General features: G+C 36.1%; 1 protein-coding gene across 2 annotated transcripts in view; it reads left to right on the forward strand.

Annotated features, from left to right (window-relative positions):
- The window catches only part of wwp2 (WW domain containing E3 ubiquitin protein ligase 2), a 60768-nt gene extending 50720 nt beyond the window's left edge, over positions 1-10048 (forward strand). For both annotated transcript variants that reach the window (XM_016244130.1, XM_016244131.1), the window contains 7 exons: positions 3950-4083; positions 4174-4314; positions 6094-6214; positions 6414-6518; positions 6622-6718; positions 9065-9137; positions 9228-10048. In XM_016244130.1, the coding sequence (XP_016099616.1) occupies positions 3950-4083; positions 4174-4314; positions 6094-6214; positions 6414-6518; positions 6622-6718; positions 9065-9137; positions 9228-9327 (771 nt within the window). In that variant the 3' untranslated portion in view covers positions 9328-10048. The remainder of the gene's footprint in view (positions 1-3949; positions 4084-4173; positions 4315-6093; positions 6215-6413; positions 6519-6621; positions 6719-9064; positions 9138-9227) is intronic.
- The last annotated feature ends 1799 nt before the right edge of the window (positions 10049-11847 follow it).

Here is an 11847-nt window from a genome sequence, read left to right on the forward strand (position 1 = left end):
CAAATATGGAAAGCACTTTCGAATTTAATAATCTGAGGTTCTCTTCAGAGATGTTTTGCCACATTTCTGCAATTAAGGATGATTGCTGTATAGTACGGGTGTTTCCTTTAGCCTGAATTAGAGTCCTGCATTTCAGCCCGGGCCCAACGGGCCTCGACTTTTTTATGCCCCTAGGGCCGGCCTTCGGTACAATTTTTACGTCATAGTTAAGATGCGGGCCGGGCATCGAGCTTGTTTTAGGCTTCTCCTTATTTTTATATTTTAGACATCCATCAATTAGTGATGAAAAAAAAATAAAAATTTGACACGCTGGTGGAAACAACACGAGACAGTGCTACTGCGACTCAAGAGCGGCTCGACGGGGTTTAGTGTCCAGCAGCAGCGAGCGTGCCGTCAGCGCAGCTGAACAGTTCTGCGTTCAAATGCACACAATAGCTCTTAAGCTTGCCGCAAAGCACCGGCTAAAGTAATTACCATGAATGTGTCAGGGGGAAATAATAAGGAGATATTTGAATTATTTACTAATAAACTAGCGTTTTCTGAGTCAGTGTCACAAGGATGAAGTTGCCGATCCAGACTCGCCATCTCCTCAGACGCGCCTTTAGAGAGAAGTGCATCTTTACGGATTATGATTATAATGAAAGAGTTTTTGTTTTATTTGTTTTACTTCGTTAAGTAGTAATTTAAAGCTTTCTATAGATATATTTATCATGTCTGTGAGGCATGTATTCGCTGAGTTTCGATTCATTTTTGTAAGCGATCCTGTTCAAGACCGAGACAGCAGAAAGCACATCGTGTTTGTTTTCTTTATTTTATAAAAGCACAACGTTTTGTTGATATTGTGAGTGCACACAAATAAAAGTAGACCCTTTACAGTTACGAATGATGTATTACTCTTACCTTTATGAGCAAAAATGACGGCGTATCCTCTAAAAAAAATGCAAGTGATCACGCTGGCGCCTCCATGTCCTGCAAAGCGCACTTTAGCTTCCACTCTCCGCACAAACTATTGGATATAGCGCACATTTATCTAGGTTTAGCGTTTAAACATTGAACTGTTTTATATGTATAGATTTTATTTTAGGCAAGTCGTGATGATTTGAGAAGGCTAAATTTATCAAACATAGGCTATGATCAGCTCACTGTCTGCCACTGGCCGCTTGGTCGTTACTTTAAAAAACAAAAACTTATATTTAACAACCAAAACATACTCCAAACCTTTTCTAAATTAACTTAATAAAAAAACGAAACGAAATATAATCACTTTGCCATTACATACAAAACTGAACTATTTTAATAGCTGAAATAGTAGTATAAGCTGTTTTGGGAGAAGGGGGGGAAAAAGACGGGCTCGGGCCGGTAATTCTGATAAGCTGTTGGACACGGCCGGGCTAGGGCCTATATTTGAGGCCCGTGCAGGGCTCTAGCCTGAACATCTTCAAGTGAGTGGCGGGGCAAACCAAAAGTTGATGCCGAAAGTCCAGCACTCTCCTACCTTCACTGCTGCGACTACTCTTGTTTGTATGTGTTCCTTCGCTGGCATTTTCCACATTTCGTTTTTCTCACTTAATAACAAATGTGTCCATTCTGAACCGAACTAATGACTGCTGATAAAGTGCGCGCTTTTAAGTGTTTGTTAAATGCATAACGTTAATTACGTGAGTACAGGTCTGCTCATGTCTGAAAATATAATATATGAAAAACTAAATTATTTTACATAACAAAAACATTATAGCTGATATTTGTATAGTAGGCTACATTTTTAAATGAATGTAAAAACTAAAATGAATTGTAAAACCGAAAGTTATTTTTTAAATTGTGTTCAGCATGGTGGGCCGCGGGTTGAGAACCACTGCATTAAACAGTTAGCCGAGCCTTTACAACAAAAGCGCATTTCTGTGTGTTTTTGAAGTCTGTATATAGAGTGAGAGAGAAGAGAATTTAAGAAAAGCAAAACTGGAGTATTGAATGATGGTACTCTGAGGCAAATTCAAGGGACAAGAATCATCAATTTTGTGTGTTTACGCACACGTTTTTTATGAATGATTGGAATTTATTAATACACACACATTTAACTATCAAATCTGAGGTTTACAAGTGTTTGTGAATCCAGAGGAGAGTTTTCAGGAAGGTCCTTTTCATGTGAAAATTACACTGAATATACTCGCATACTTATAAACGTGCCATGAGTTTGACATTATGGTTGTATGATAATATACCACACTGTTAAATTACAGACGAGTTTAGCATCACAGTCCAGATATACCCAGAAGCAAGATACATATGTCCTGTTCCAATCAGAAAACATTATTGTTTTTGATTTGTTCAGTCTCTTTAGTATTATCTAACACAGATCACTAAAAATAACGAAGCGTTTCTAAGACAATGTTATGTTTCGTTTATTGAAGGTTAAACTGTTATTGCAGCCATTTGTGTTTTCATGACAAACGTTTATTTATGGTGTCCTTTAAAATGGGTTCCAATAGGGCTGGACGATATGGCCAAAATTGATATCACGATATATTTCTTAATTTCGGTCGATACGATATAATTCCGATATCGATATGAACAATATTTATCTAAACTAAAATATTTTGTAATATTATAAATGCCTTTATCATCACTTTTGATCAATTTTAAGCATCCTTGCTAAATAAAAAATATACATTTCTATAATTTCTTTCCCAAAAAAATAATAAAAATTATATTGAATGGAATAGTGTATTATGTTACAAAAGCTTTTTATTTCAGATAAATGCTGATCTTTGGATCTTTCTATTCATCAAAGAATCCTGAAAAAATGTACTCAACTGTTTTAAATATTGATAATCAGCAAATCAACGTATTAGAATGATTTCTGAAGGATCATGTGACACTGAAGACTGAAGTAATGATGCTGAAAATGTAGCTATGTATGATCACAGGAATAAATCACATTTTAAAATATATTCAAATAGAAAGCAATTTTAAATAGTAAAAATATTTCAAAATTTTACTGTTTTTGCTGTACTTTGGATCAAATAAATGCAGCCTTGGTGAGCAGAAGAGAATTCTTTAAAAAAAATTTAAAAACTGCATTTTCTATTTACTTGCATTATCTTTGTGTAATATTAAAATTAGTTTGATGATCTGAATCTTTTAAGTGTGACACATGCAAAACAATAAGAAATCAGGAAGGGGGCCAAAACTTTTTTACACCACTGTATATACACACTACCAGTCAAAAGTTTTTGAACAGTAAGATTTTTTATGTTTTTTTAAAGAAGTCTCTTCTGCTCACCAAGCCAGCATTTATCCAAAGTACAGCAAAAACAGTACAATTTTAAAATATTTTTACTATTTAAAAAACTTTTTTCTATTTTAATATATTTTAAAATGTAATTTATTCCTGTGATTTCAAAGCTGAATTTTTAGCATATAAGTGCAGTTCCAAATGAAAAAATATGGTCTTTAAAAAAAATAAGAAAAATTTACACATCATCATCCTGTTCAAAAGACATTCCTGTTTGAAATGAACATGCAATTTTCATGATTCCTCTTTATTCAGTTAAAATGATTAACATATTTGCATATTCTGTATATGTAATCTTATGAGCACAACTGTATATATATATATATATTACATACAGTAAATGTACGTAAATATTACATTTTTTTCCTTTGCTGAATTTATATTAAATCTAATATTTTTGGTTTTGTTACAGTGTTAGTGATGGGCTCTTTCTCACTATCACTTACTCTCTCTCTTTTACTGTACATATCATTGCGTAGTCCTGTCATATATATATATATATATATATATATAGAAAAGACTGGGCAAAGGGTTGTGTAATAACCAAACAAGTCTAAATCCCTTCTTCTGGAGCATCCTGCCATATATCATAATAGGTAAGAAAAGACTTGAACTACTATTATTTGTTTTATGACCTTTGACCTGTGATCTCTGCAGGCATTGTATCATGGGAAGTTCATTGACACAGGCTTCACGCTGCCCTTCTACAAGCGCATGCTTAACAAGAAACCCACCCTGAAAGACCTGGAGTCCATCGACCCTGAGTTTTACAACTCCATCATGTGGGTCAAGTGAGTATCAAGACTGCAGACTGCTCTCGCTGACATCAGTCAAAACAGCTCTGTGACAAACACGACATTAATGCTGATGTGCGTTCACAGGGAGAATGATTTGGAAGAGTGCGGCGTGGAGCTGTACTTCGCCCAGGACATGGAGATTTTGGGCAAGGTGACGACACACCAGCTGAAGAACGATGGAGAAAATGAACTCGTCATGCAGGACAACAAGGAGGAGTACATTAGGTACAGCTGCCCCATGTTTAGATGATACTAGTATCACTGATCAGTTAATCAGACGCCTTTTATCCAGTGAGGTGTTTTTAATGTTAGAATACTTATCTAATTCCAGTTTAATATACAACTCCAGAATAAGAGTCTGTTTGAGAAACCTGAAAATAGCATTTGAAAATAGTCATTATTTTGCAACTCGGTATGGTGCTGCTAGTGATGCAGAAACTCAACACGTTTAACCATTTTTTTCACCTTTTTTGTGTCTTTTAAAGGGGTCATGAACTTGCTCTGTGCCTCTTTTTCGTCCCCTTATAATGTTATCAAGATTTTTACATAAAAAAACATCATAATTTAGAAGTAATAGGCTATTTTCTGTCCTGTTTTTAACCCCCCTCATCAGAACGCTCTGTTTGGATAGACGTGGAGGATTGTAGACTCACAAGTAAACGCCCACTGATATGATTGGCTAATAATTGTGTATGTTTGACAGCGTACATCCTTCACAGATGTCAAAAATGCATATCAAACGATCTGTTTAACAGACAAAGAAATAGTGATCCGGATTCAATGTAGTCGCACAGCATCGTCTTTTAGTTTCAATCTTTCTGAAAGTCCTGCGTCGAATTGTGCCTTGTTTGTAAACAAATCTGTGGTAAAATGAAGTGAACAAAGGACCGAGTTGTTACTGACGTGGTCTAGATCTTCATTAAAAATAAAGTTCATCCACTCTTTCCTAAAGTTGGGATCAGAAGGAAGGCAATGCAAACACTGTTTTTCCTCATCTTGGCACTGCACAGCGTCTTGGTGTCTTCAGAGCATCTTTATCGTTTTGGTTTCTGTGTCGACCTGTGCGTTTGCCTCTTGTAAACACTACATGCATGAAACGGTGGGCGGGGCTAAACAGGCAGCGCCGTAGAATCGGTGGGTGGGGCTAAACAGGCAGTGCCGTAGAATCGGTGGGCGGGGCTAAACAGGCAGTGCCGTAGAATCGGTGGGCGGGGCTTAACAGGCAGCGCCATAGAATCGGTGGGTGGGGCTAAACAGACAGCGCCATTGAATCGGTGGGTGGGGCTAAACAGGCAGCGCCGTAGAATCGGTGGGCAGGGCTGAACAGGCAGCGCCATAGAATCGGTAGGCGGTGCTTAGCAGGCAGTGCTGTAGAAGCAGGTGTTGATCTTCTGTGGAGGCAGTGCTTATCCACACTATTACATCATATAATAGAACATTCCACAAGCTGACGTTTTTGCAGACTGCCTTCAATATAAGTTGTTTTTAGACTAAAGCCCCGTTCACACCAAGGACGATAACTAAAAAGATAATGATAAAGATATAGTTCTTAAAATCGTTTTCAATATTACAGAATAGCAGAGTCCACACCACAACTATAACGATAAAGGCACAGACAAACAATATTGTTGGAATCACTTTTTAGAACGATTTTTCCCAGCTGATGAACGATAAAAATAATTGACACCCAATCAGAATCAATCCTGCTGACACGAGCTCGAGAATTTAAAGCGGCAGACGAGCGTGCGCTTAGAATAAACAGACGATATTGTTCGCTGGTGTGGATGCTAATATCATTATCTTTATAATTATCTTTATAGTTATTGTTCTTGGTGTGACCGGGACTTAGTTTTGAGTTCTGAAACTTATAAGAGGCCATTGTACTATAAAAACATCCTGTATGTCAAAAGATCAAGGGAATTTTGGTTTCTCAGTTCATGACCCCTTTAAAATAGATTGTTCCTTTAACAGTGATTTTAAACTCGTTGCGTGTTTTTCCTGCAGTCTGCTCACTGATTGGCGCTTCACACGCGGGGTGGAGGAGCAAACGAAAGCCTTCCTGGATGGGTTCAATGAAGTTGTGCCTCTGGAGTGGTTGCGTTATTTTGATGAGAAAGAGCTGGAGGTGGGTGTTTTAGTATTTTTAGCAAGGACTTGACATGAAGTGTCTTTAAAAACCCCTTGTCTATATAGAGACACAGACGTTGAGGAAACGGAAGTGAATAACTCGGGCAGTGTGGTTAAGTTTGGACTTGTTTTAGGCGTACTGATGTTATTTTTATCAGGTTATGAGGTTGATGGTGTGTGATTGTTTCTCGCTCCAGCTCATGTTGTGTGGGATGCAGGAAATCGATCTGAACGACTGGCAGAAGAACACCATCTATCGGCATTATACCAAAAACAGCAAGCAGATCCACTGGTTCTGGCAGGTAATTCACACCTTCAGTCTCAGGTGTTTTTATTCACTCACAGCTACTGCTCCTGTCTCTCTCTTTTTAATATATGGTATATATTTCATTATGTGTCTCACAGGTGGTAAAGGAAATGGACAATGAAAAGAGAATTCGCCTCCTGCAGTTTGTCACAGGAACTTGTCGCCTGCCGGTTGGAGGCTTTGCAGAACTGATAGGTAGAGTTATAATATCAGTTATAGTGTACTACAGACACAACAACAGTACAGTATGAAATCACTGCATGCTATCTATTTTATATAGATAAAGGCTTTATATATTATATATATATATATATATATATATATATATATATATATTGACTCAAATGAAGGTGTAGAACCATCTCCAGGATGATCAGAAGAAATGGACAGCACCTGCGTTAAATATATGAGTGTCACAGCAAAGGGTCTGAATACTTAGGACCATGTGATATTTCAGTTTTTCTTTTTTAATAAATCTGCAAAAATGTCAACAATTCTGTGTTTTTCTGTCAATATGGGGTGCTGTGTGTACATTAATGAGGAAAAAAAATTTACTTAAGTAGACCTTTTACAGTGATGCATTATTGATAAGACAATAAATGACGGAGTGTTTTAAGTTGATTCTGCTGGTATAAGGAAACAGTTGAAGTGATCGCGCCGGCGCTCACACACACACACACACACACACACACACACACAAAACATCAGTTCCAGCATTGCTAACTTGACAGCACAGTTGTTACTTTATCAAAATAAAATAGTGAACCAAACATCAGCGCGGCCGCCTCTGTGTCACCGTTTAAACACGATTGAAGTACAAAGCCTATAATTTACATAAAAAATAATATTAGTTTAACATTCAGATACATCGCAAATATATGCTGAATGAGAGAGGTAGGATACATGAGCACAAAGCTCCATTTCGCAAACAGTTGAGTGCCTTTAAAGTATACTCCTTTGTCAGTGAGAGACGCATTCAGAATCAGCACATGGTCACTGTCTAGTGGGCTTTGTTTTCAAGTGGGCAACTCATGGCATTCACTCGCTGTTCTTCTGCTGGCGGCCGGTTATCAAACAGCGTTGCATTGCTGCAGGCACCCCCTTCTGGATTGAGGGTGAATTGCCTGTATTTGTTGTAAGGGTACCGAACCAAGATGTACCGAACCGAGATGTCCGTACCGTGACGGTTCGGTACGAATACATGTATCGTTACACCCCTAATATATATATATATATATATATTAGGGGTGTAACAATAGGGGTGTATTTGTATTGAACCGTTCGGTACGAGGCTTTCAGTTCGGTTTGCATTACAAACCGAATGATTCGATGGACTAATCCTATTACGTTTGGAAAATAAAAGAGATTAAAGTGTGTGAAATATAATGTTCTCAGTGCCACTGCGCTCAACAAGACAGCCTAAATGACGTAACATCTGCCCTGCGATAACCTCTCCATGCTGGGGTGTCGAAAGACAATTATCTTGTATCGATGATAGCCATAGATATTGTCAAAAACATCAATTATTGGCTCTTAATTATTATATATTAAGAGGATTTCCATTCTTATTTTTATTAGGCCTATTATTATTATGAAGTTACTTTTATTATTAAATTAAGATTACAATTAATTTGCCCTGCAATATTACAGCATAACTGACGTGCTGCGAGGATAACAGAAGAATAGGCTATTAACTTCTCAATTACCATGTTGTAAAAAAAGGTATTTTAAAACAGGTCTATTATACAAAGAATTATAGGCATTTATTAACACTGCAGTCATCAGTAAAAATCGATGAAATAAAAAGCTTTAGCCTATTTCAAGCACCAACTTGAAATACGTTTCTTCTCATTTTTATGTACAGCCACAAGAGAAATATTAAGGGACTAAATTTAAACAGTTAGCTATATACCGTTATCAGCACATGTTGAAGTAGATTGGTCTCTCGTCGTCGCTGAGAGAATATGCGGCGTCAGATGCAGAAAGCTCCTTCATTCTGTTTTTCCAACATTGCGACGTAAGCAGTTACCCCCCCCGCCTCCCAATATATATATATTTTTTAATGAAAAATACTGAATTTTAACAATCATTTAACAACAACTGTTTGATCCAAAACTCATCTGAAATTAAGTAATAGCTAAAAATGTTAATATATACAGTGGGGCATAAAAGTATTTAGTCAGCCACCAATTGTGCAAGTTCTCCCACTTAAAAATATGACGTTTTATTGGTGACGCTGTCCAAACCTTAAACTTTTAAAAAATAATTTTGATCAAGAGTTTGTGAAAGGAGGACAAACTAAATATCATATGAGCTAAATACAATATGGTTTGTAGTAAATGATAAAAAAAATAAAAATTTGTTTGATCATTTTCTTTTTCTTACAGTAACTTGGGTAACACTAAATTTGTGTTGAGTCTTCCCAACATGCAGCTTTGAGCTCTTCACATGTGACCTGAGTTCTGTCCTCGCTGTACATATTCAGTGTTTAGAAGTGTAAATGGTTTTAATAGTTCCTCTTTTGATCATCTTGTTGTTTAGGAAGTAACGGGCCACAAAAGTTCTGCATAGACAAAGTGGGGAAGGAAACCTGGCTGCCTAGAAGTCACACCTGGTGAGGCTCTAAATCCGAAAGACAGTGCAAAATAACTCTTTCACAGAAGTGTGTTTGTGCTTATTTGTCCCTCCTGCCTTACAATTTCAGCTTTAATCGACTGGATCTGCCACCCTATAAGAACCAGGAGCAGCTCCGAGAAAAACTTCTGTTCGCTATCGAAGAAACTGAGGGATTCGGACAAGAGTGACGAGACTGATTATATCTCGGCATGGAAGGGACATTCATTTCTTCTGAATAGGCCATTCATGTGGACTGAATGAACAGACTGTTGATTAGACTAGCAGCAGATTTACAATTCAAACACTAGTTCACCTAAAAGTGGAAACTCAACTCATTTATTCAAAACCGATGCGCTGTTATTTTTCTGTGCAACACAAAGGACGAGTTTCGAAAAGAGCTGCATAAAGATTCTTCAGACTTCAACGTTTGTCCTCCACTGAATAAATAATAGCATGCTGGTATGTAATGACATGAGGATGAGCGAACAACAGCTTCATTTTTGGGTTAACTGTACTTTTAAACACTGATGGACCAGCAGCAGATAGATGATTTGTTTGAATGTAATATTTGAGTTGGTAAATTCAGGGGATGATGATTTCACCTTACATTTCTATGCAGAGAAAGCAATGCAAATTATGAGAGAGTTCACAGCATAACCAGATTTGTAAATCAAGTCAAAATGAATTCCCTAAATCTCCCTGCTTATAATGCAGCATCCAATACAGAAATATTACTATACTAACAAAATAAACGGCAGCGAATCTTCAGTTGCAGATGTCGTGGGCCGCAGAGCTGTCATATCAGTGTGTGTATGTGGACTAGAAGACCACTGAGAGGATAGAGAAAATAATTGTTTTAAAGAGAATGAGCAGACGTGATTTCATTATTTTGTGACATGCCATGCTACACTGTATATAGTTGAAATAAAATCCAGTCATGGACTGTAAACACATAGTCTGTGGATGATTTTAAATATTAAAAAAAGCTTTAAAATCTTGTGCTCAGTTTGTTTGGTATTTGTGTTTTGTTTTGCTGTCCCTAATACTTCTGCCATTATACCATCTGAACAAGCAACTATTGATTTTTATACAAGTTTATTTTGAATTATAATGGAAATGATATGAAATTTGGTGCAGATTTGGAATTATACATTTCTATGACAACACTATTAAAGCAGAAATGAATCCGTGTGATTTGAGAAATAGAGACAAAAAAGTAACAGTTGTTATGCTTATTAATCTATTTAAGTTTACTTGACTTATTTAGCCTTAATTTTATGCATTAAAGAACTGTTAGCTTTTTTTGTGTGTGTGTGTGTGTGTGTGGAATATTTATAGTTTTTGTTTGAAGGATGCGAATGCTTAAGTTGGAATCAAATAAATCCAACATGCTGTGAATGCAGATTTTGATAGGATTTCTTGAGCTCAGAGAAAAATGGTCAGTAGATTTAAAATAAATATAAAAAGCATGCATTATACCAATGTTAATTTGAAGGCTGATCAAGGTCTTTATACCACTATATTGTAGACATGTAAATGTTTGAACACAAAGCAAGTCTTCAAACTATATTTGAACTGTTTTGTGTTTTGGTCAGAAGTGACCTTATTTTCAATTTCAGGTTAAATATTCAACTGTAATTGCTGGAAGTGCTTATGATGAAATTCAGGATTTCAGATCATTGATTATGCAGCTAATTTTTCAAGTTACGTTCATCTCTAAATATATATCAGATAATATTGTTCTTTTGTGGTGAAAACTGCCGGTTATCTTTTGATCATTCTCAGCTTCACTGTCCGGTCCTGTGGCCCACTTTACATCTGAGATCTGAACATGTATTTGTGAATCGATATGAATGTGAATGTTCACAATAATTCTTTATTCAGTAAACATAACTAGATGGCATCGTGGAAATTCATGAACTGCAGTCCATTTTTAAACTCGACTTTGAACTATATGTATATAGCTCTTTATCTTCAATATGTTTATTTTACAGAAATGAGCCTGTGGATATTTTAAAATTCATATGGTATTTATGTAAAGTAAAAACTTTTTAAATGTCTATGTTCACTTGATTAATAGCTAAAATTTGCAAGTTTAAACATTAAAAGTGTTTACAGACAATATAAATATAGCCATATGGAATTATATTGTCAAAAAATAACATGCAGAGCATATCTTTATGCATTTCAAAGAGAAAATTATGTACTTCACAAATCATTTACAATATGATAATAACAACAACAACAGTGTTTGATGCTAAACTCACCTGAAATTAAAGTAATAGCTAAAAATGTGTATTCAATATATCAATAATAGTTGTGAGAAACAAATTAAAATGTATTTGTCTGAGAATTCAAATGCTATCCTACAAAAAGACAACATTTTCCTCACAAAGGCCCTAACAGAGCTGCCTAATAACAAAGTAAACATAAAAAATAAAACATAAAATTGCCAAATCAAGTAAGCTATTTCCACTGAATGACCGCCTAATTATTCGCTATTATGAGTTGCTGTTTTATGTACATTTAAAATTGTATTTACAAATGAAACAATACGTTTCAAACGAGCTTTAACCTGTAACGTTGCGCCGTGTGTGTGTGTGTGTGTGTGTGTGTGTGTATATAGGGACTCTTATTTTGAAATCGGTAATATTCTTCTGCCAAAGACACGAGAAAGCACATTTATGACCCACTGCAGTGCATTTACA

The sequence above is a fragment of the Sinocyclocheilus grahami genome, unplaced genomic scaffold (assembly GCF_001515645.1).
Source record: "Sinocyclocheilus grahami isolate Dianchi unplaced genomic scaffold, SAMN03320097.WGS_v1.1 scaffold709.1, whole genome shotgun sequence".
NCBI classification, from domain to species: Eukaryota; Metazoa; Chordata; class Actinopteri; order Cypriniformes; family Cyprinidae; genus Sinocyclocheilus; species Sinocyclocheilus grahami.